Raw genomic sequence first — 25992 nt, forward strand, 5'->3', positions numbered from 1 at the left:
AATGTGCAAATTGGCTGAAAACAGGCTCCTGATGTTGGTCTTTGTCTACTGACTGTGTAAGTGAAAAACTGTAGGCTAACGTGTGTGGTGTTAAAACTGTCAGGGATGCTTTTCTGGGTTGTTTCACCTTCCTGAAGGAGCCATAATAAATCAGTGAAGTGTGAATACAGGTTAACTTAATCCTGATTACTCTAAGGAAATCCAAAAATGTCTTTGCTCAACTTGTTATCTTTCTTCAGTGCAGTCATTTAATAATGACCAAACAAACCCAGTTCCACACTAATCATAGTCTGTTCCCATGAGAACAACTGAGCTTATTATATCACAGACTGAGTACATGGTGCTGTTAATGTGTCTCCAGGTAGACACATTAACAGCTTTAATTAACAAGCCTAACAATTCATGACTGTTGTATGAGCCAGTCAGCTGCCGTTTCTCACCTGCTATGAAGAAACATATTCTTCAGTTATCCACATTAGCATGTGCTCCCTACATCCCCCCAACATCTACTGATTGCACTTTTTTATTTATTTTTTCAAAAATGTAAGAAATTTGACATGTTGAAATTTCTCCCAGTGCCCTCAGCCAGTATGACCCGCCTAGCTCGCTCCAGGACGGCTTCCCTGACCAGCGGCGGCTCCGTGGAGGGATCCCGCTCACGAGCCTGCACCCACTCGGACAGCACTGAGGGAGTCGGCGCAGTCACCCATACCATGGAGGTGTCCTGCTGAGAAACCACAGGAAGAAAGAGGGAGGGAGGAAGTAGAGGGATGGAGAGAGAAACAGTGAGGCGGGCTGTGCAAACAAGAGGTGGAATTGATTGTGTGAGAGAGGTAGTCAGGCTTGATGGACAGGGATAGTAATATTTGAAGACAGCTCTCTTTGTCTTCATCTACGTCCTCCTTATCCCTGTGTCTGCCATTTTCTTCCCTCCTCCACTGTAAAATTCCATATGTAACGCTACTTTAACACCCTAAACACATTTAAATATCCACCTCAATTTCCTTTCTCCCACCACTCAATGATTTAGCATTTACTCTTGAAGTGTCATTCTTGTGTTTGCTGAGTGTGGCCTCATTCTTTGCGTGCACCCTTTCTAACCTCCCACCCCCCAAACACACAAAACAGTAATTCTGTCAACAGTCCATACAGAAATATGCTGTAAAGAGCTAGTGATGAAATCTGATACGAGCTGGTAAAAGTGCAGGACATAGCAATGAGAGCCAGACCGTTCTCACTCCCGAGGCGTAACATCCCGACGTTTTGTCACGTCCCGCGGCGTTCCTGAGGAACGCGAAAGGTGACCTTCCGCGTTCTTATGGTACGCGCTGGGTTATGGCAGAAATCCAGTGGAATGACGGTCCCGCTGTAATAGACGTTCCAGCCCTGTATTCCAGCCCTAAACCTAACCTTCTCCCTAACCCTAACCATAACCTTGTTCCTAAGCTTAACCACCACTTTAATGACGTTAAATAGTGTTTTCCCAAGCGATTTGAAGGAGAAGAGTAAACATGTGTAGATTGAGTCCAAACGGTTGTCATAGGTCCTCAGTTTTCCGATGTCGTCATGTAGGAACGTGTTGGGTGCCCGAAAACGTAATATGTTGACGATTTGTCACCTAGCGTAAAATGTTACTGTTTGGGATGAGAACGTGTTGTGAGAGCAGTACTTTTATGGGGTGTTTTCTGTTTTTATGTGACAGATTGTGAGCATCTCTCTCTGTGAAGTTTGAGAATCATGCGGGTGGGGGGGGGGGGGGGGGGGGGGTGTCCAGAATTAGGCAGACGGCAGAACACAGCATGTCGTAGCCGAGTGCACCTGTAGCGCTAGAGAGGATTTGTAAGCATAGTTAGAGCTCACAACGTTGCTATAAAGCTGCACTTGGTAAGACCTTATTTCAAATGGGTGAACTATAACTAGATTGAAACAGTGTGATATTGTCAGTATATGCTTCAACTTATCTCCATTGATGCATTTACATTAAAATATTAATAGTCCAGGTTTATAACAGCTCAAACTTTGAAATAATAAGCTATTTTTCAGGCTGTCTGTGCTTCTGCATGTGTAGTATCTGAGACATATTCTGAGGCTCATTACCTCAAAACAGGAAATTACACGCGGGCCGCCAGTCACAAGCGCACCAAAACCAAGCCACTACACCACCAGGGAGCTTTATCAGTTTATCTGCTTTACCTTCTTCTTTTTGCCACAATAATATTTACATTAACGTCTTTGAGTCATCTTGATTTTGCGTGAGAAGACAATCTGGAGCTGTTTGGTATCAAATGAGCCAAAAATTATTTAAAAACATCAAATCCAACGTAGCCAATGTAGCAGCAAAGTTGTTATGAAGCACTTGAAAAACACCTTCTGTGAAATCAAGTGAGCCTGAAACTATTAATATCTTACACTGCAAAGCATGTAAATGCTTAATAAAGACGGTGGAAAATGCACCCATACGAGCAAAATACTTATATATAGTTTGCAAAGTGAGGAATATTAATGTAGCTATATGAGCTTGAAGTGCAGATTAACCTGTTTGTGTTAACGAGGAACTTGTCAGAAAGCTAGAATTTCAATTTCAATTGCATTTAAAAAATCGTTTATTCACAGAAAGCCCCTTTACATTCCCATCATGAGCAGGGCCGGCACAGGAACATGATGTTACAATGCATCAGCTCCAAAATTTCGCTTGGAGCTAAATTAGCGTAATACACCAGAGTGCAGCTTTAAGCCGCGTGTCATCTCACATTTCTCAGATAATCCACTGCATAATACTAGAATAGAAGAAGTATTTATTAACATGTATATGCATGTCAATGTGAAAGTAATCTTAGGGCATTCTAGTATGTAATTAGTTTCTAGTATTAGGGCATTCTTCATTAGCACCTTACTTGTGGCTAGTTAAATAGAGGATGCAAACACCTTCATTAGCCTGCAGCTGTAGTGCATGGATGTGGTTCTCGCCATAGGCAGCTCTTTGTGGTCTCTTAAGATGACAATCACAGCCTGACTCAAACCAAACTTGACCAGGGAGGGGAGATGAGGCAGGACCAGGCCAGCCCGACAACCTCTCACTTCTGGGTCGACGTCACAGAAACTTGCCTTCCGTTACAGCATCCAGCCCCTCTTTGTGGATATACCAAAGCTACCTACCCACACAAACACACACACACACACATTTTCGCACATCTACTGAAGTGAAAGCTGCGTGGGCTGGATTTTGTAATGGAAAAAAAGGAATACACAAAATTCACATGCAAGATGGAATCCATTGCTATGTGGTTAGTGGGTGTTTTGATGTGCCGTGAAGCCACGATCTCACTGGTGTAGTGCAACATAGTGAGTATATATGTGTAGTTTTAGACTAGTGCAACTGTGTGCTGCAATCTGCTGTAATCCTGGATCACCTTAATAGTGATCAGGGATGGGCTCCCTTGGATTTTAGCTCATTAATGTACAGTATTCATGTACCATAGTCACCTTCGTCTGCTTTCAGTTTTACAGGAAAACCCTTTGGTCCCCTGTCAGAAGGGGCGTAGCTACCAATTGCTGAGGTGTGCACTTCCCTGAGGCAGCCTGTAAGGGGCGGGGCTTTTTTGGCGCCATTTGGGCTCCAAGCTCGGAATGTAGGGTAACCCCCAGCCACTTAAAAAAACAAAAAACAAAACCCCTCCCTCTAAAAAAATAAAAATAAAATAAAACAAAAAAAAAATCACAAGGTGCCCCGGCTCTCACAGGCAAACCCAGCTGCACCCTAAAGGGCTATCAGCTGAAGTCACTTTTTAAGATGTCGGTAGTGTTTTAGTCATAGTTGTGAGCACCAGGGGGCCCTAAAAAGCAACAGGCTGGGAATGAAAATGAGAAAATGCTATATTTGTGTAAAGAGGAAGGGAAAAGATCATTACCAAAACACAGAGAGAGATTCTGACCTGAAACATGGCTGAATGAATGTTAAAGGAAAAGAATGTGAATTCGTTTAAGCTGGAGAGATTGTTGAATTGCTTGAAATATTCAGTAATGGTCTCAAAACGCAGAAAACAGGGATCAGATCAAAGACGTTCTTATAGAACCTCATCGGCCAACTTCACAAAAACTCAAGGTTGCATGTAGCAGATTTTGTGATCATTTTCACTGTTTCTTCTGTTCACTAAGCTATTTTCTGCCCTCCTCCTACATGACTCAAACTGCCTGGGGGGGCTCCTGAATGTATCTTGTCCCTTTTTGAAGTGCTGTACAGTATTGTCAACCCACACCTCATCCTCACTATGTTTTCCATTTCTTTTATCTTTGACATTTAACCATGTACATGAAAACCCATCTCCTATCTGCTCCTTCCTCTTCGAGGTCTTTAAATAGTGAAGTTGAATTGTGAAAGTCCACAGGTCCTGTAAGCTAGCGCTGGATCAGTTTGTATAGACCTTGGTCCTCCTTGCACTTGTAGATACTTCTTATTTATAGAGCGGGTTACCCCAACCGAGCACTCTAACATTACCGTATTGTGAGAAAATGTATTTCTTTTCCTCTTCTCTTGGAGATTTTTTTTAAAGACAATAATAGGGTGTAACCTCTTCATGGTATTTTATTGGTCCATGTGCTAACACTATTTCTCTTCTTACTGCCATTATGACCAATTTGTATTAAGCAATAAGTTCTTTTTTCTCATTTGGATCGTTTCATATTGTGGGAATCTTCCCTCTGAGCTTGTTTCTATTCACAACAGTAGGACTCTTACCGACTTCGTTGTCATCCAGATGTGTACTGTAAAGTTTAAATATATTATATAAATACATATACAAAGTAAACTGTCTCTGTCAATGTACTGATCAAGTAACAAGTGAGAAATAAAGACTTTACGTCAGAATTTGACGACTCAGGTGTTTTCTGTCACGTTTTGGGTGCATGGGAAGCCTAATAGAGAGACGCCCTTAGACACCAAAAATGTGGTTAATATAGAGCAGCTCAAGGTTCAAGGTTCTCTTCATAACCAGTGCGCAATATTGCGTTTATGATGCCAGAGGCCACAGGGTAAAGTGTGGTTTGAGGCCTGTTCTTATACAAGCTTGCTCTCTGTACGCAAGCTAGCTTTGGCTAGCAGTCTATGTACTGTACACCTGAGTAATGGGAACATATACCAGATACATACAATGTAGGCAAGTAATAAAATATTCAAAGTAGATCATCTCATTAAAACGCTTGAAAATAATGTGAACATACATTTGGAAACTGTTGGCTCTGTCTAGCACAGGCCCACCGCTGGAACGAGACAATTTAACTACACAGCAAAGGCATTGAACACCAAGTAGGCAAAGTTCTTTGTGTTACTCATGCATGAGGGAGACCTGCCTGGAGCCAAGTGTCGTTCCACCCACTTGACCTCCGTCAGACTCTCAGCCAGGTTCCCCATAGCACTCCTTTTATTGAGCTCACATGAATATACATAGGTTCATTAACATATGACGTCTACATACACACAAAGAGTACCTTGCCTGTGCGTTGTGTAAGCATGCGTGTGTGTGTGTGTGTGTGTGTGTGTGTGTGTGTGTGGGGGGGGGGGGGGGGGGGGGGGGGTCAAGATGTGACCCTGTGAAGACTCCCCAAAGCTGGTGCCAGGAGTCTAGAGGTCCATCTAAACAAAAGGCACTTAGCCTAAAACTGATATAGCTACGTTTATCCTACCATAAAACAATAAGAGAAGGTTTGACCTCTCCCAGGATGTAGGTGTGAATGCCAGAACACTCTGGAATGTACACAAAGCCTTTGCAGACTATTAAGGATCAAACCTCTACCAACATGACATTGATTATAACACTCTAAGCATATATGAGTAGATATTTCTAAGCATAAATGACAATCAAGAATACAAATCTAACAGAAACTTGTAGTTTGTAAACTTGTAAATCAAACATTTTGAAGGTGGAGAGAAGAAGGGTCAACATGTTTCAGCCAACTGATGTTGGAGATGAGGGAACTATTAGGCAAAATATCAGAAGTCATTTCTGGTACAGAAGGCAATACCCAGCACTGAGGCCTTGTCTGCTGAAGGATATTGCATCTTTTTATAATATTGTGGAAATACCATACCTTGTGGTCTTTAAATATTTCTAATTTTCAGAAGTGAGATGTGTTTGCCAGTTGAACTGACTTCCTGATGGAGTCTACACTTCCTATACAATTACTTGATCTAAATTTATACCAGTAGCTCCATGTTGACTTTTGAAACATAGCCTGAATATAACACTGAATAAAACCACACCAGAAGTGTATGCTTTTAATTGATTGAAGGAAAACAGTAAAAAGAAAGAGACAACAGTAAATTGGTTTAGTATGTAAATTGATAATGCATATTGTGTATAGTATGTGTCATTTTTCAGAAATTCAATGCTTGTTTTTATTCTTTAGTAACTATTACTGGAGTCAGTATTTAGCTTCAGGACTGATTATCCAGTAACTCAAACTGCACCTTGTAAGAGACCATGTAGGAGTCACAGTAGGCATGAAGCATCTGGTCCACAGGGCTGTAGTTCAGGGCTTGAATGTTAGGAGCCAACTTCTTCATGAAGATGCCAACGTTGAACCTCTCCTGTCCCGTCATGGGGTTGAAGGAGTAAAAGATCTCCTCGACCTCTTGGTTGACGTAACGTGTGGCGTAGAGGACGCCGCAGGCCATGAAGGTGTTGGTCACTGCCTGCTTGTAGACTGAAGTGTGCCAGGTTTGTCCGAGCTTTGGTGGTTCACCCTCTTCCACCTTGGACAGAACCAAGTTGCCAAAGTCCTGGGTGGTGGTGTAGACCACCCAGATGCCAGACTCATCTGTTGCCAGGTCCAGGTCAGTGCATTGGTAGCATTCTTCAAGGTTGCAGAAGTTACCCTTTGCATTGTACCTGATTAACAGAGGACAGAAATGAATGTTTTACACCAAAAAATGTCATGTTTGCTTATCTCTTAAAGACCTGTACTTTATGGTTTCTCCTTTTTAAAAGAATATATTTCCCATGAGAGTGTTTGCAAAACTAATATTTATACTGAGTAAAATATGAGTAAAAAGAGTATTTGCTATTCTTGTTATAAAAATAAAAACTGTATTTATTATCTTTATTACAAAATAACCATTTTTAAAAACAGAGTTAAGTGAATCAACCTGGTTCCTTTGGGTAGATGTAAGGTGGTAACAATTTTGGAAGTGAGGTTGAAACGACAAACGGCATCCTTGTTGTAACAGTTGTAGTACAAAGCGCCTCCATACAGAACATTATTTGGACCTTGGATGGTGTTGGTAGCTGGATTTGAGGGACTGATCTGGACGTTGCCTGAAAAAGGAAGAAAAAGATAATAACTGACAAGCCTGATTAAAAAACAAAACCTATTACATTTTATAATACTGTTTTTATATTATCCACAAAAAAATAATTGTGCTTTTTTGGTGGGTACATCTTTTCATTGGTCTTTGATTATTGTTTAAATTATTTTCAGGATCACAAACATTCTCTTGTGTGTCAATCCTCTGCTGAAATTAGCCTTCAACAAATTTGAAGTGTATTCCCGTCTGACCCAATGTTGCTAAAACCAGCAGTGCCTAGCTTTTTAAAAAGTTTAAGGATTGACTGAATTTTCTTTAAAATTAGTTACACCTTCAGGGTGAACCTTTGGTGCTGAGATTGTCAGGAAGAGAGCCGGATTTTGAAAGTATCAGAAGATTTCGCATGATTCATGCTGTGTTTTTAAAAAAAAAAAAAAAAAACTACTGAGAGACTGGAGGAGTTTACTGGAGTCACTATCTACAAGTTACTTTTAGACTGGCAGTATAGACAGAGCAAGGTGATTAGGGATGGGTATTGATAAGATTTTCATGATTCCGATTCCATTTTCGATTCTGTTTAACGATTCGATTCTTTATTGATTCTTTTTTTAAAAGGAGAACACTAAGGTCGATTAGCTTAGAACTTTGTTTTTTATCTTCTCTTTGAACAAGATAGAAATTTAGGAGTAACATGGCCTTACAAACCCAACAGTGAGATCTTAAGAGATCCAACCTATGGCTCTTCAATGGGGTGTCACAGGGTCCCCAGGAAAAAAAATTGTAAATGTAAAATAATAAAATAAATATTCTTCTGTAGCAATAACAAAGTATAACATAAATTATTCTGTAGCAATTACACAAGAATATCCAGTAATGTCCCTGCCTACAATTAAACACATTCACTTAGCGAAAATCGGGGGCATCTGCTGTGGCAAATGGGTGCAAGCCTTTTACCACAAACTCAGTCACTGCTCGGTGACATTCGTCTATCCTGGCCTGAAAGGAGACGCTACCGGTAGACTGCAGTGAGAACTGCCAGCATCTGAGCCAGACTCTGTCTGTCATCACGGTCACTAAATGCACAGTAATGGCAGGTTTTGTAATAAGGCAGATCGCGCTAACATAATATGCACTGGTAGTTGATTATTTACCTGCCGCATTAACGGGAGAGGACGTGCAAACGTTACCGCTGCTGCTGGGTTGAGATTCACGAGTCCGGAGCGGAATTAAAAACACGACATTCATTTAAGGTCATCGCGTGTTTTGTGAGCAAATGTTTTTGCATATTTGTAGTGTGTCCTTCCTTAAATGAAATATCTACTTTGCAAGTTGCCGTGTTGTCATCAGTTCTTGTAAAGTATAACCACACTTTTGAGTGTTTGAGCCGCCATGTTTCCTGCCAGGTAAATGACGCTCCGCAACGTGGTGACGTCATTCGGGACGACTGGAATCGATATCGACAATTCCAAGGAATTTTGAAACAGTGGGAACCTCAACAACCTCAGCTGTTCTCAACAAGAACTGGTTTTTGATACTCATCCCTAAACGTGATGCTGTTATAGAGCCAGTTCTGCTTTTGTGCCTTTTGTGAAACAACTTACATTTCCACAATTTTGGGAACTGACTCTGTAGTGTGACTAGCAGAAGTGTTTAGTTCTAGCTTACGTTTTTTTATTGGAGGAAAGTCAGTCTACACCTTGCCTTCCGTACTGTAAATAGTTTACACTTAAATGTTCCCCAGTATGCCACAAAAAATATTACAAAAGGACAGGTTCTTACCAGGGACGCTCACCCCAATGATGAGGGAGCTCAAGGTGGAATAGAAACGGACGTAGTGGGCATATCTGTTGCTGGAAGTCAATATTACCCGCCAATACCAACTCTCCTTCCCGGCTTCTGGTTTGGGATCCCGACCCCAGGCACCATACTTGTATGAACCAGGATACTCTCCTGCTGTGTAGACCCTCGGTTCACTTATATTCAGAAACTGACCATAGGAACAATTACCTGAGGATAAAATGTTAAAGGAAACAAAGCGAGAGTGTTAATTTGCATGGCCGATTTCTTCCCATATATGGCATTAGTAGTTCATTCAGCAGGATTATAGTCAAGGTAAGACTACTATTTATATCTGCAAGAGTTAATGTTTGGTTGCATTGCTCTGCTCCGGGCCTTTCATGGAAAGTGGAGAGCAGCAGCAAAACTCCAGTACAGAACACAGCAGGCATCATTGTCAACCGATATTGCAATGATTAATCAACATACAGAATGCAACAAAGCTCTGTGCTGGAAGTTGGTTGCAAAGTTGTTGGTTACAAATGGAGTCCTCTTCGCACACTAAGGTTAATTTTGGAGTTTCACAGGGTTCAGTGCTAGGACCAATTCTGTTTACATTATACACGCTGCCTTTAGGCAGTATCATCAGAAGACACCGCATACATTTTCACTGCTAAGCTGATGACACCCAACTCTATCTACCCATAAAGCCATAAAACACACACCAATGAGTTAAACTGCAGGAATATCTTAAAGACATAAAGACCTGGATGGCCGCTAACTTTCTGCTTCTTAATTCAGATAAAACTGAGGTTATTGTACTCGGCCCTGAAAATCTTAGAAATATGGTATCTAACCAGATTCTTACTCTGGATGGCATAACCTTGGCCTCCAGTAACGCTGTGAGGAACCTTGGAGTCATTTTTGACCAGGACATGTCCTTTGATGCCCATATTAAACAAATATGTAAGACTGCGTTCTTCCATTTGCACAACATCTCTAAAATTAGAAATATCCTGTCTCAGAGTGATGCTGAAAAACTAGTTCATGCATTTATTACTTCCAGGCTGGACGACTGTAATTCATTATTATCAGGATGTCCTTAAACCTCCCTGAAAAACCTTCAGTTAATCCAAAATGCTGCAGCAAGAGTCCTGACAGGGACTAGAAAGAGAGAGCAGATTTCTCCTGTTTTGGCTTCCCTTCATTGGCTCCTTGTTAAATCCAGATTTCAAAATCCTGCTCCTCACATACAAGGTCTTAAAAAATCAGGCCCCATCATATTTTAATGACCTTGTAGTACCAGATCACCCTATTAGAGCACTTCGCTCTCACTCTGCAGGCTTACTTGTTGTTCCTAGAGTAAAAGTAGAATGGGAGGCAGAGCCTTCAGTTTTCAGGCCCCTCTTCTGTGGAACCAGCTTCCATGATGTTTTGTTTTACTTCATATGTTTATATGTTTCATATGTTGTTTGTTTAATTTAAGAAAAAAAAATTAAATGAATGAGAGGTAAAACTTGAGGGGGTAGGGACAAATAAGTAAATACTTCAGCCTACTCCTTTTCAAACAAATAATGGAATGATATTTTGTAATGATTGTGAAGGCACATGTTTGAAATGTTTGAAATAAAAATGAACTGAACTGAACTGAACTGGAACCAGCTTCCAGTTTGGATTCGGGAGACAGACATTATCTCTACTTTTAAGATTAGGCTTGAAACTTTCCTTTTTGCTAAAGCATATAGTTAGGGCTGGACCAGGTGACCCTGAATCCTCCCTTAGTTATGCTGCAATAGGTGTACACTATTGGGGGATTCCCATGATGCATTGAGTATTTCTTCTTCAGTCACCTTGCTCAGTCGTTATGTGTTAATAGACCTCTCTGCATTAAATCATACTTATTATTAATTTCTGTCTCTCTTCCACAGCATGTCTTTATCCTGTTTCCTTATCTCACCCCAACTGGTTGCAGCAGATGGCCCCGCCCCTCCCTGAACCTGGTTCTGTTGGAGGTTTCTTCCTGTTAAAAGGGAGTTTTTCCTTCCCACTGTCGCCAAAGTGCTGCTCATAGGGGGTCATTTGATTGTTGGGTTTTTCTTTGTATGTATTATTGTAGGGTCTACCTTACAATATAAAGCACCTTGATGCGACTGTTGTTGTGATTTGGCGCTATATAACTAAAACTAAAATTGAATTGAATTTAAAGTGGCTTGCAGAAATGTGGACATGCTAAAGCAGCTTAAATAGCACACTTTTTGATATCTGCCAAATTAATGTTGGGTATCTGTGCAGGTGTGGAGATATGCAAATGCTATGCTATAGTCAGATCGCTTTGAGCTGCATAAAGGAAGCTTTTGGGGATTACCATGTGGAGGCTCAGTGGGTTGGTGGGTGGGATGAAGCCCGTTCTTGCATTGTTGCAGGTCCCTCTTCAGGCGTTGGTTGGCTTGTTGTCTTTTCACCACTTGCATTGTGTCAAATGTCTCTAGCTCCTGCATCTCTTCTCTCAGGTCCTGAAGCTGACATCAGCACAGATCTCTGATCAAAAACTCATTTTATTTGCACGTAAAATATGGTAAGAGTTTTGAATGAGCATTTACTCAAAATACAAGCTGACACATGAAAATGGTGCATTAAGTAAGGCTGGGTTTATGCCTGACTGAAGACCTTGCCATGGATAAAAATTAGACAAAGCATTTATTCTACAGGTAGAAACAATGCTTTGTGTTGAGCCTTTAATTAGGAGCAGTCTTTGAGGAAAACAAGAGCAACCACTGAGCAGTCTGTGAATTAGAGAAGCAGACTACTTTTTGGGAAGGCTGCCAGGCTCGGCACATACAGTGAGAAGGCCAAGTCATAGCAGTACTGTGACTAAGCAGACTATAGTGTTGTTATGATGTATTTCTGTCATTGCAGAATTTATAGAATTCAGTAGCTTCAAAAACATCAATTTCAGTAACTCATTTTGAAAAGGTTCTAATGGGAATGTAAATTATTTTAGATGTGTGTAAGTCAGAGTGACCATTTTCTTTGTCTGCCAAGTACCAAGACTTCAGAGATCAAGTGAAAAAAGCATTTTACGTTAAAACGCGATCGAGACTTGAAAAGCAAGTTCTTAATATAATGCCTCATCTGTTTGTGAATTTACCTGTTGAGTTGTCGCAGCAGTAACACGCTCCTGTTCCAGACTGGTGCTGTTGAGCTTATCAATCAGCTCATTGATCTCAGTCATTTCGTTCTCTATGACGTAGAGGCTGAGAACACCGTAGAGCTCTCCATCATCTTCTTTCTCCAGCATCGATACATCCTTCTCCAGTACAGGCAGACGGCGATCCAAACCAAGGAGCAAACTCTCCAGCTTTATAATCTGCAGGCAGAGCAGTGGCTATAAAGTACTTAGCATGAATGCACACATACATACACACACACACACACACACACATATACACACACATACCTTCTGTGGCATAAGGTTGCTGTTGCAGTCTAAGGCAGCACCTTGAACTCTTTCCAGTTTGTCATGAGGGAAACTTTTCTCAGATTGTGCAAATTCACAGACACAATTCTCAGACAAAGATATCTGAAATTTAAAATGTTAAACAAAGCAAAAATCAGTTAATAAAAAGCAGTTAATTTAATTAAAATATCACAATGTCTTCTGTGTTTTCTTACCTGCTGGGTGATGGTAAACAGCACACACAGTGGAACAATCACATACAGCTTCATGTTGGATCGCTCGGCAGAACTGCATGAAAGTGTCTTAGTGTGATTTTGGCATGTGTGTGACTGCAGCAGCTAACTTGTGTACACTCCCATTAAGCTCTACTGTGAGCGTGTGTTGAGTTTCACTTCCCCTCTTGTGGTTGGGATTGCAGCAACACATGAAATTTTCTACCTGATGAGGAAAAATTGAACGAGTGACAGATGGGGGTCCTGCTGCTCCATTACTGATGAGGAGAACAAACACTTTGTTTGGAGAAGCACAAAAAAGACTTTTTGGAAAAGGTCTGTCATCCACCAAACAGTTATTACTCATATTCCCAAAACACCAAAATGTTAGCATCAGATCCTTTAACTTCAGCATCCACCAGGAATCAGCCAGTGGCTTAGGAATACTGCTAGGGTTGGGTTGCATTTGAGCTACATGCTGAACAAGCATATTTTCAGAAACTAGAAGATGTTGATTTCAAAATGAACTCTTATCTTTTGTACTTGGTCTTACGGACCTTGCACACATTTCCAGTTATGCATTTCACATAGAGAGGTTGGACCTCCTGCACATCCTCCAGATACTGAGTTGGAGATCCTGGTAGAGCTACTTTGTCATAGTAACACTTTTATGACATCCCTAAAATATTATCATGCTCTGTGACACGTTTTCCTCCTGGGGCTCTTCACTTCAATACAGTTTAATTCATACAGCACCAGATCACAACAACAGTTGCATCAAGGCACTTTTTATTGCAAGCTAAACACACTACAGAAAAAAACAAAAAAATATTTGTTCTGGTTTATGGTTTATGTGTAAAAATGTGTAAAAATTACAATGTCGATTTTTTTTTTAACACCTGAAAAATTCTCAAAAGCCAAAAATATCACGTAGCACGGGATTGGAGTTATGTAGTACTTTGCCTTTTAAACACATTAGCTTTAGGCAGACTAAACCATCTGAGGTCTAAGCCATTGTCGGTGATGACCCCAACCATAACCCTCTGAACTCTGAACCTCTGCAATCAGAATATATCATTTTTGTTTTTATTAAATTTTTCTCCAAGACTTGCAATTGGGCAACACAGAAAATAACCATTCTAACTGCAACACATGGAAAACAAATTTTACCCCCCCAAAAAGGAAAAAAAAAAACGTCTGCTTTGCTCTTCTCCAAAATACAGGGTTAGGGTGGGTTAAGGTCAGACCTCAGGGGGTTAATAGCAACACAACTTATACACTCAAAAGGACAGAGGTCCTTCAAAATGCAGTTCTGTGGCATGTTGTTGGGAAATCCTGTGAGGGAAGTGTGATTAACATGTATTTGAACCTTTCAGATTTCCTGAGATGTGCAAACAGCTTCTGTATTGAACCACTGAACTTAGGAAATATCACACCCATTAAGAGTGCTGACAACATTTAATTTCGGTAGCTTAAATTTCCAAATAATCCAGATGACCTGAGAATACATGTCAATTACACAGAACTCTAGTGTCATTTTATTGTCAATCATATAAACGTTATTAATTAACAGGCAAACCTGATTTAGGCAATGCAGTGGAAGAACTATTCTGAGTATTTTCCCCCTTCGTGCACTGCAAAATCTCCAGTGTTAAATTGACACTAGAAAGTGTCTATATGTGTCCGCTCTTTTGAGTGTTAAATTAACACTTTTGACAGTGTTATATTTCTAACAGTAAGCTAGTCACTGAGCAGTGCTGACTTTCTATCACTGGGAAATAACTAAAGATGCTAGTAATATTTCAGTGTTAGACAAACAACACTGCTAATGTTAGTCATTGTTAATCTTTAACACTGACTAGGTTACTGCAGAAATATAACGCTGTCAAAAGTGTTAATAAAACAGTGTCGAAATTGTTAATTTAACACTGGAGATTTTGCAGTGATGAGTTCATAGTTTTTGGATATTTGTCACATTTACATATTTCTATGAATTGCTTTGCAAGTTTGATACCAGCTCTGATGTGACTCCAAAGCCTTCCAAAAAGTGAAGCTTATGTTTCATGAGTCCACAAAATATTTTCCCAAATGCTTCGAGGATCATCAAGATGTTTTTTATAGCAAATCTGTGATAGCCATCTTGTTACATACTAACAGCCACTTGGTCACAAGCAAACCACTTAGGGTTAGGGTCAGTGTTGGGACTAACGCGTTATTAAGTAACGCGTTACAGTAACTACGTTATTATTGTGGTAACGAGCACGGTAACTAGTTATGCCAAAATCAGGAACGCGTTAATCGTTACTGGGATTTAGGGTCATTATTCGTTACTTTTTGAGGTGCCTATCACGGAGCTTCCACAGATTTAGTAGCATTAGCAAGTGGTGGAGGCCAGCAGGTGGAGGAGGGAAAGGGGACGGAGGAGGAGTAGAGACCCGAGGCAGCCGCCGGTCCGAGTGTCAGGTGAGCTGAACTTCAGGTAAGAAGTTATGACCTGGGCCCTATTTCAGGAAGCCGGTTTAGAAAACTCAGAGTGAAAAATGATACACAGGGTTGAGTAACCCCGAACTGTCCAACTCGGAATATTCGGTTTCACAAAGGCTGATAACAATTAGTTCAGTCAACGCGGAGTTGCTTTAACCCCAAGTTAAGCGCGCACACGAGGATACATAAAGCCCTGATTAGTGGAGCACAGATTAAGCGAGTCACCATGGAGACGGAGGGAAAGAAGGCGCGGTCAATGTATTTTACAGCGCTTGAGGCCGAAATTCTGATGGCAGCATATGCCGATAACATGCGAATTTGGGCTTCAACATCTACTGGCTCTTCAAGGAAGGAGCACGCCATGTCTGACACTTCCTACAGTCAGGTTTCTGACAAAGAGGCGGAGAAGGTCAGGGTTAGTTGAAGTAAACCTGCTAGGGGGCATTTTAGCTTCACGGAGTGTGTCGTCATAGTAACTCACTCAGAATTAATCTAAACTCGCTTTGTGAAACCGAAAACCCAGAGTTTTCTTTAACTCAGGGTATACTTACTCAGAGTTTGCACTAAACCGGCTTCCTGAAATAGGGCCCTGCAGTCTATCTGGGTCAGATATAAACCAAGTTTAGGTGGAGTTTATTTTCGTTATGCTGACTTTTTCGTACTGTGTACTAGCTAGCATGACGGAGTTTCTATACATCTGGGTGGGTGCTATGATGTTACTGATGTTGAAATTTATTTTGTTCATAAGGTTGGTTAGTAGAGTTGCCAACCATCCTGTAAAAAAACGGAATCGTCTGGTATTCAGAGAAAATATTATACGTTTCTTATTGAGCTGAAAAGGAACAGTTTGTCCCGAACTTCAGCTACAATAAAAAAGACACAAAGCTGGAGTTATTCTGTGTCTTTGCTGCACAGCTGCCTCCTCTTCTCTCATTCTCCCCCTCCCTCTCCTGTTTCTACTTCAATCATGAAACTGATCAGCTGATCAGCTTTTCTCTCTTGTTTGTTTATCACCCACTTTGCCCCAGAAAGAAGAAACCAGCGGATGTCGCGCTAAACAACAGCGGCACGTTTAAGCTTGATCAGCTGTTGTTAGAATTTATTTAATATTATTCTCTAATATCAGCTGATGTTTGCTGGAGCCACAGCTGTAAAAGCTGCTGGTCATGATATCGGTTTGTATATCTGGTGAGAGTGAAACATGAAGATGAAACCAGGAGATGTCCTTACTGAATCATCAGAGCTGAACAGGTGATGGAGAAACAGGTTTACCTTTTAGGTGACATGAATGAGTTGAAGGGAAGTTATGAACTGTTTCTGAGAGACAAATAACCCCAGGATCCTTTTCTGTGTAGCTGACAGCTGGTAACTGTGCAGGGGCGGGTCTAGCAAAGTGTTGCAAGGGGGCCAGGTAGGGCATTAACAGGAAAAGGGGGGCACAAAGAAATACTTTTCTTTCTTATTCTCATTTAAAATATCTAGCTTTTAAAAAATAATTATCTGAATCTTACAAACAATTGATAGATTGATGCATATATACCATCAGAACAATGAACATCACTGTCAGAACAGCGTTTGTTTTCATTCAAAGGCTTTATGATTTTTACTATAATGGCAGCCGGTCTCTAGTCAAAATGCCCGGGCCGATTTTTTGTCCCAGTCCAGCCCTGTATGCAGCTCATCTGCAGTCTGGTGTTACCTACATCTTCCTATTCAGAAGGCAGAATTTCCGAGTTCTGAGTACAATCGAAAGCACCACGACTGCAGTTTTTGTGTTAGATGTAAAAAGCGCACATGACGCTGTGACGTAGGCTAGAATCATGGCGGCGGTCAACAACGGTCCAGGCGTGGGGTTTCTCTCGTGGAAATATGCACATTATCTTTTTCTTTCTATTGGTAGGTGGCACAGTGCACTTGTGGCAAGTAAGCAAGCTAGAAGACTGCAAAGTTATGGAAGCAACACATTAACAAGAGAATTGTGAGTAAAACCAAAGTTACTTTCCCTAGTTACTAGTTACTTTGAAAGTAACGAGTAACTTGAAGTAACGGAGTTACTTTTGATAGAAGTAACTAGTAATGTAACTAAGTTGCTAATTTAAAGTAACTTACCCAACACTGGTTAGGGTTAGGTTGCATTTTAGCCACATGCCATTTTTTTCTCTTTTTCTCTTTTGGCTCTCAGCGAAGGCGGTCGCACTTTTCTCCTCTCCTGCCCTTATCTTTCCTGCTTAGCTGCTTATGTCCTTGTCTTGTCTTGTGTTTTTACTTACTTTTCCCTGGAACACTCTCACAGTCTGTTCTCTAAAACCTAAAAGAGGAATTATGGATTTGATCAACTGGTCTCTGAATGCAATTGACACCCCTTCTCAACGAGAAGTCTGGGCTCGGGTGAGCCTGACTGCTGAAGATATCTACCTATTTGGAACCATGATAACAGGGTTCTTGCTGATCGGAGCTGGCTTGGCCCTGACTTATCGAAGAATTAAGGAAACGGAACCGACTGTTCAAACCCCCACAAGGCTGCCCGCTGGGATTGAAATGATGGGACGAGGCGTGAGTTTCTCAAAATGGGCTCATTGAGTGCAGCACGGAGAAGATCTTGGAGAACACACGGCTGCCGTGAATACTAAGAACAAGACCTCTGAGTGAAAAACTGGATTATATCTGGAGGGGCTAGCTCCAATAACACCTTTGAGCGCTAATTCAATCACATCTTGGGGAAGTGCACTGCGGTCGTGAGTTCTCAGAACCTGCTCTTTGAGCAAAAAGAATGACAACATCACGGAACGCAAGTTTGGATAACATCATAGAAAGCTCACGGCTCTCCAACAGGAGATTGAGAGACCAGTGTTGGACTGTTAGAACAGCTTTGAAATTCATATGAGTTGTTCGCTCTGAAGTAAAAACCATCATCACTTCATGCGCAGACCCCTTCGGCGCCAGCTGCGGCCTCAAGGCTGGAGCTGAACAAAACACCCTGATAACGACTGTGTTTAGACTGTTCCCCCCATTCCATGCAAGGCCACCTGGGTTGGCTGGAAGACTGTTTACTTAGCCTGGCAGGGCAAAGGACACTGTCTCAGCTGAACTCTGGACACACACATACACTGATATGCACACACTGATCCACCCTCCCTTTCCAAACGCCTTCGATGCTTGTGCCCTACCGGGGAAGATGGCGGGTCGACTGGACCAGCGCAGACACGCTGCAGGACCGGATGCGTTGTCTACACCGGCTCTCTCTTACCCTTTACCCGCCCCTGTTGCTTGTCTTGTGTTTCTATGGTGTATTGATAGTCATGTGCTTTTTGTGCTGAGGTGTTTTTTCTGTTATCAAACTGTTCTCCCACTAGGAGCTTAGTCTGAGTGGAGTTTTTTTCTCCTCCTCTTACCTCATGTTATGTATTTTCGTTGTTTTTTTCCTATCAGCCTACTTTTCTGACATGTCTCCCCAATGTGTTGTTTGTGTAAAGTTTGGTCAGAAGGTTCCTTTGTAAGTGCGCATGCGCCATTAGCGTGCTGCCAGCTGTAACCCTAATTTCCTTCGGGATTAATAAAGTATTCTGATTCGGATGCCAAACAAAAATGTGGTTAAAATAGGTTGCAGTCCTGTTAAAAGATTTCCCTTTCAGTGGTGCGAGATGGTTAACAATTCCCAATAAAGAGGTAAATGTGAACCTAACCCTAAACAGGTCACTGTTGACTGGACCGATGTTAACAGCATTGCATACTTTAAATATCTTCATGGTTTCACCTGGAGCTTGCTTGACAGCTGTTTTCCCTTGACTTTGTACTCTAGCTCAGACCTTCCCAAAGTGTGGGGCCCACTCCCTAGGGGGGGCGCAGAGCCATTGCAGGGAGGGCGCGGTATGTAAAGGGAAAAAACCAAAAAAAACAACGCTTGGACACTGGTAGCATGGGGCGCCTCCACAAACGCAAAGCAGGAGATGAAGCATCGCTGAATATGTTTCCAAGCCAACTTCATTCTAAGCCAAACACTAGAAAATATGGTGAAGCATATCTGCCCTTTGGTTTCACCTGCACAAGTGCCGAGGTAGGTCTCCCCTGCAGAATTGGTTTTCCCTTCGTCGGGAGCACACACTGGGCTGTTCAAATCACGGACAAACAGTATCCCACATTCCTTATTTTTAGTTCACAAACACTTGTTGTTGGTTAAGGTCAGACCTCAGAGGGTTAATAGCAACACAACTTATACACTCAAAAGGACAGAGGTCCTTCAACATGCAGTTCTGTGGCATGTTGTTGGGAAATCCTGTGAGGGAAGTGTGATTAACATGTATTTGAACCTTTCAGATTTCCTGAGATGTGCAAACAGCTTCTGTATTTAACATGTTACAAAAGTTAGGAACAGAAAGTGACCACTTGGCACTGAACTCAGGAAATATCACACCCATTAAGAGTGCTGACAACATTTAATTTCGGTAGCTTAAATTTCCAAATAATCCAGATAACGTGAGAATACATGTCAATTATACAGAACTCTAGTTTCATTTTATTGTCAATTATATAAACGTTATTAATGAACAGGCAAACCTGATTTAGGCAATGCAGTGGAAGAACTATTCTGAGTATTTTCCCCCTTCATGCACTGCAAAATCTCCAGTGTTAAATTGACACTAGAAAGTGTCTATATGTGTCCGCTCTTTTGAGTGTTAAATTAACACTTTTGCCAGTGTTATATTTCCAACAGTAAGCTAGTCACTGAGCAGTGCTGATTTTCTATCACTGGAAAATAACTAAAGATGCTAGTAATATTTCAGTGTTAGACAAACAACACTGCTAATGTTAGTCATTGTTAATCTTTAACACTGACTAGGTTACTGGTAGAAATATAACGCTGTCAAAAGTGTTAATAAAACAGTGTCGAAATTGTTAATTTAACACTGGAGATTTTGCAGTGATGAGTTTATAGTTTTTGTATATTTGTCACATTTACATATTTCTATGAATTGCTTTGCAAGTAACAAGGCCGTAACACCCCTTCCCATAAATACAAACCTGTGGTTTGTCAAATGATTATGATAAACAAAACAATTAATCAAATCCATAACTGTTTCAACACCAAAACAGTAGGCTTTCCACCTACCAAACCCCATAGCAACGGTTAGGCATTTCCTGCGGAAGCTGCCAACCCCATCTCAGTGGGTTCACAACATTGACTGAGAGTGGCCCCAGACCCTCGAAACAGTGTCCCATGTGATAGCCAGGGCTTCGAACCATCACATGTGGAGAACCCAGCAGGCAGCTAGCAGGTTTTACTGAAACACAGACATGTTTGTTAGCAAGGGGTGCAGGTCTGAGTGGTGGTGTTATACATGATCTGTCCACCTTCAGGTAATCTTGAGGAACTGGGACACTGTCAACCAGCAGCACCTCAGGGCTAGTTGACCTCTTACACTGATTACAGGGTGCTACTGAGCAATTGTGCTCCAGGTTTAGCCTTTTAGTAGGCCTGGCAACCTTGTCAGTTTGAGAACCACGACTGACTTTTATCAAAGCAGTCACTTTTTGCTTTGAGTGTGCTTTCTGTTTGAGTTTCAGCTTCAAACAGTTAGCAACAAGGTGTCCAGGTTTGTGGCAGAAGAAACAAAGCTTCCTTTTGGGTCTTGAAACCACCAACTTTTTCACCCTTGTTAGCTGGCCCACTCTTACCTCTCCAAGATGTACTATGGCATAGAGGGGTATCACATTCAATAGCATTTATTTTATGACTTAGGGTGAACTCATCTGCCAGTGTGGCAGCCTGCTGTAATGTGGAAACCCTTTGTTCACTTAAATAAAGAGCAATACACTCAGGAACAGAGTTTTTAAAATCCTCCACAAGCATGCGCTCACGTAACGACCCCAAATTGTTAACCTGGCTTGCAGAGCACCACCTATCAAAAAGCTTTGCCTTCTCCCAAGCGAAGTCAAGGTAGGACTGACCCTGTGCCAACTCCAAACCTCGAAAATGCTGCCTATAGGCCTCAGGTACAAGTTCATAGGCTAGGAGGACGGCACTTTTAATCTTTTCATAAACTAGGCAGTCTCCCTAGACAGACCAGAACAAGCTTCCTGAGCCCTACCTGTGAATTTACACAGCAACACCACCCCCCACACGTCTTCAGGCCACTGTGATGCAGTTGCTATGCTTTCAAACACACTGAAGAAGTTCTTCTTCTTCTTCTTCTTCTTCTTCTTCTTTGTGTTTAACGGCGGTTGGCAACCAACATAAAGGAGCATTACCGCCTCCTACTGTTCCGGAGTATGGGTCAGACAGTGAGTTTACAATTTGGATCAAAAAAAACCCCAAAAAAACCAAAAAAAAAAACCTACACTCTTTCATAAACACCTATATCCTTCAGAAATCCCACCAGTTCCCTCACCTGTGCCCTACTACCCTCCAACACACTCTTCAGATTAAATTCCCCAATTCCCCGCTCCGTCAACCTATTCTGCAGAACTGTCCTCTCCACATCATAACCCTTGCACCGCAGTATTACATGCTCTACTGTCTCCACCTCCTCCTGGCACACTCCACAAAGCCCCGTCTCATGTTCTCCTATCATCTCTAGTGTTTTATTTAATGCACAATGTCCGAGTCTAAGCCTGGTAATGACCACCTCATCTCTCCTATTACCCCTATACAACCTACTCTCTGCCACCTCCTTCTTAAGATGATACAATTGTCTGCCCTTACTCCCTGAATCCCACCGCTTCTGCCACTCCTGAACAACCTGCCTCCAAACAATACCTTTTGCTTCAGATCCACTGCTTGTAATTGCCATCTCAGTCCTATTTTTAGTCAACGCTCTTTTTGCCAACCTATCCACCTTTTCATTTCCACTGATCCCTACATGAGCTGGCACCCAAAGAAAGTGAATATTGCCACCACAACACCTTATCCTGCTTATAGTCTCCAGAATAGCATACAGCATGCCCTGCCTTGTCTTCGAACAAAATGATTGTAGACTTGAAAGAACAGCTGCCGAGTCAGAACATACTACCACCTGCCTGATTTTTGAACACTCTACCCATTTCAATGCTACCAAAATTGCTACCATTTCAACCGTTTACACTGCCAGTCCATCCGAAGTGCGTCCGTTTATTCCAATATTTTTTGACGGGACTGCTATTCCAAACCCTGTACTTCCAGTAACTGGACTTTTGGCACCATTCGTGAACACATGAACACATTCAGGGTATTCAGTCAAGCTGTGAAAATGAAATGCTGAAACAAGATTGACTCTGCCTTTCAATTTTCTCTTCAGATCCAGCAAGTACCAGTCCACAGGAGGGGTCTCCAATAACCATGGGGGAACCACAGAGAACACCACTGCAGGACATATTTTAAGTTCATACACCTGACATTCCTTAGCCCACTGATTCCCCACCTTTCCAAAATGATCCTTCTGACTTCTTCCATACTCCCAGCATTCCAGAAGTACCTCCTTTGTGGGATGTGCGTCACTATGACCACCAAGATGAACCCAGTAATTCACAGACACTTGCTTCCTCCTAAGATCTAGGGGCATTTCTCCCATCTCCACCTGTAGGGGACTGACTGGAAACGTTTTAAAAACTCCACAGCACACTCTAAGGGCTTCCGATTGCAGAACATCCAAACGTCTCAACACAGAAGGAGCTGCTGAACCATATGCCACACACCCATAATCAAAGACCGACCTAATTAATGCCTGGTAAAGTCTTTTCAAAGCAGAAGAGCTCGCTCCCCAACCCCTCCCAGCTACACACCTCATAACATTAATAACTTTTTTGCATTTGGTTTCAATCCGGTCAATATGCTCCCTCCATGTCAGTCTCGAATCAAACACAACACCTAAGTACTTAAAAGAGCTCACTTTCCCAATTACCTTTTCATACAGTTTCAATGTCAAAGTCTCACTCACTTTTCTTTTGGTAAAGAACATCATTTTTGTTTTTTCCACCGAAAACCTGAATCCCCAGTCAAATCCCCACTCAACCACCATATTTACAGCCTCCTGAACCTTGCCCACTAGGTGCTCAATATTTCTTCCTTTTTTCCATAACACACCATCATCAGCGAACAAAGACCTCCCAATTCCCTCAGGAACATCAGAAAAAACATCATTGATCATTATAACAAAAAGCAGGGTACTAATCGCACTGCCCTGTGGCGTTCCATTCTCAACTATGCACTGACTAGAAATTGTAGACCCAATTCGCACTTGGATCTTCCTACCAGATAAAAAGTCTTGGACCCAATTGAATGTCCTGCCACCAATACCCAACTTATGCAACTTGATTAAAAGCCCATCCCTCCACAACATATCATATGCTTTTTCTATGTCAAAAAACACTGCCAAAACAGACTCTTTAGTGGCCTGCGCTTTCCTAACAACATTCTCAAGTCTAATAATAGCATCAGTTGTGTTCCGAGCTGTCCTGAAACCACTTTGGTAATCGGCTAAAGCCCCTTTTCTTTCCAGCTCAAAAGACAGTCTTGCCATTATCATACGTTCCATTAACTTGCACACATTTGATGTAAGAGCAATTGGTCTGTAGCTAACTGGTTTAGATGGATCCTTCCCGGGTTTTTGTATTGGCACAATAACAGCCTCCTTCCAAGTACTTGGGAGCTCACCCTTAATCTAAACTGTGTTAACCAAACACAGCAGTTTATTAAGCGCTTTCGTACCAAGGTTCTTCAACATTAAATAACAAATTTGATCCTTTCCCGGGGCTGTGGGCTTTGTTTTTTGAAGTGCTCTCACCATTTCTTCCCAAGAAAACACCACATCCAAACTACTACCTATATGCGCCTTTCGTACTAGAGCCTCCGAATACTGTGTTTTAGTGCGGCACATTCTGTGTTTTCCCAACACTGATATGTTATCAGAACTATGAATCTTAGCAAAAGTTTTCACCATAACCTCCACTTTTTCCTGAGCTGTTACAAAGTTCAGTTGGCCTGAAGATAGAACTGGGTAATCCCATTCCTGCCGGTCACCTCCCATTCTTCTGACCATGCCCCAGACCTCCCCCACTGGAGTGGTTCTTCCTATTTTAGAACAGAACAACCTCTAACCTCTAACCACCTGGTATGGCAACAGCACCGCCTACAACTGCAAAGCTCTCCAGCGAGTAGTGCGGTGCTCTGAACGGATAATTGGAGGTGAGCTTCCCTCCCTCCAAGACATCTACAGGAAGCGGTGCCTGAGGAAAGCGGGGAGGATCATCAAGGACTCCAGTCACCCCAGCATAAACTGTTCAGACTGCTTCCATCAGGAAGGAGGTTCTGCAGCATCCGGTCCCGTACCAGCAGACTGAGAGACAGCTTTTTCCATCAGGCCATCAGACTGCTGAACACGTCATAGACACCTCAGCTTCACTACTGGAACTTCAACATTATGCACTCCACACTGTATATAAATGCCACTTGTTTTGCACATATTCAACTCTGTATATTTTATATATTTTATTATTATTATTATTATTATTATTATTATTTTATTTTATTTTTTTACTATTTAATTTGTAAAAATGTGTATACACACACACACACACACACACACACACACACACACGTAGGAAAATATTTAGTATACACATCCAGAAATGCATACACTATTATATATTGTACATATATTTATTAGTTTCAGGTTGGCCATTCTTGTATTTTGCTCGTTTGTGTTGTTGTGTTTGCACATCTCTGTTGCTTGTGGGGCTCGCACACAAGAATTTCACTCGCATGTGCTGTGCCAGTGTGCCTGCACATGTGATGTGACAATAAAAAAGTGATTTGATTTGATTTGATTTGATTTGAACTGCTCCGCTTTGCTTGTCTCACTGTCCTCCTGACCACTGCCACTGCTTTTCTGTATGCAATCAGAGCTTGTACAGTAAGGGTTCTTTGGAGAAATTTAAACGCCTTGTTTCTTTCCTTTACAGCAATTCAACATCCCTCTGTCCACCACGGCACCAAAGTCCTACTGACATTGCCTTTACTGGTCGGGATTGAGGCTTTGGTCGGCTACCACAAGTACTTCAGCAAACTGATTATTCATTTGATCAACGCTACCAGACTCATCAACCTTGTCAATCGTTTCCTCACATAATTTTTGGAATTTTGTCCAGTCCGCCCTATGAAAACTCCACTTCCTATGCACCTCTCCTAGAGATACTCGTATCTTCCCTCCAACATCACAGAAAACAGGATAATGGTCACTACCTATAGTAGTGTCTGTTCTGATGGTCCACTGACTTATGCCTGCAAGGACAGTTGAGACTAGAGTTTAATCCAAAACGGACTCTGTTCCATTAACAACATTACATCTGGTCCCCCTACCATCATTCAGGCACACCAAATTGCATGTATCCATCAATTCCTCAATTACCTTACCATTTTTATCTGTGTGCGTGCCTCCCCACACTCTGCCATGGGCATTAAAATCCCCACACCAAATAACTCTACGACAGTCACTGCCTTCAATTGAACGGAGACGCGGCAGCTCCCGTCTGGCGCAAGGACTGTAGAAATTCACAATAACATTTGGTTCATTCCTGTCCGAAACCTCAATAGCAATATACTCCAAATCATCGCCTTTACCCAGGAGTCTATATGGAATGTCTTGTTTGACAAACGTTGCACACCCTCCCCCTCCACCACGGTCCCTGTCATTTCTTATTATTTTGTACCCATACAACACAAAATCCAAATTAGACTTAAGCCAAGATTCCTGTACACAAATGACATCCGGTTTGACACCAAGTAGTTTGAT

The 25992-nt window shown here is 41.8% G+C and overlaps 2 protein-coding genes across 6 annotated transcripts in view; one reads left to right on the forward strand and one right to left on the reverse strand.

Annotated features, from left to right (window-relative positions):
• Positions 1–4864, forward strand: part of ndrg4 (NDRG family member 4) — a 67339-nt gene extending 62475 nt beyond the window's left edge. For all 5 annotated transcript variants that reach the window (XM_082541959.1, XM_082541960.1, XM_082541961.1 and 2 more), the window contains one exon: positions 577–4864. In XM_082541959.1, the coding sequence (XP_082398085.1) occupies positions 577–731 (155 nt within the window). In that variant the 3' untranslated portion in view covers positions 732–4864. The remainder of the gene's footprint in view (positions 1–576) is intronic.
• Positions 4865–6255: 1391 nt separating this feature from the next.
• Positions 6256–12932, reverse strand: LOC309711557 (olfactomedin-4-like). The gene is made up of 7 exons (XM_082541954.1): positions 12749–12932; positions 12534–12656; positions 12225–12443; positions 11442–11595; positions 9080–9307; positions 7142–7310; positions 6256–6884 (listed from the first exon to the last, which is right to left on the reverse strand). Exons 1-7 carry the CDS (start codon positions 12800–12802, stop codon positions 6431–6433), a joined length of 1401 nt encoding a protein of 466 aa, XP_082398080.1. The 5' UTR covers positions 12803–12932; the 3' UTR covers positions 6256–6430.
• Between the last annotated feature and the right edge of the window lie 13060 nt (positions 12933–25992).

The sequence above is a fragment of the Aulonocara stuartgranti genome, assembly GCF_965226115.1.
Source record: "Aulonocara stuartgranti genome assembly, chromosome: 7".
Taxonomy (NCBI): Eukaryota; Metazoa; Chordata; class Actinopteri; order Cichliformes; family Cichlidae; genus Aulonocara; species Aulonocara stuartgranti.

Coding starts and splice junctions, on each gene's coding strand:
- LOC309711557 (XM_082541954.1), bottom strand. CDS start 12,802: ATGAAGCTGTATGTGATTGTTCCACTGTGTGTGCTGTTTACCATCACC. Junction 7,311..9,079: donor CATTGGGGTGAGCGTCCCTG/GTAAGAACCTGT, acceptor TTCCTTTTTCAG/GCAACGTCCAGATCAGTCCC. Junction 6,885..7,141: donor CATCTACCCAAAGGAACCAG/GTTGATTCACTT, acceptor TCTGTTAATCAG/GTACAATGCAAAGGGTAACT.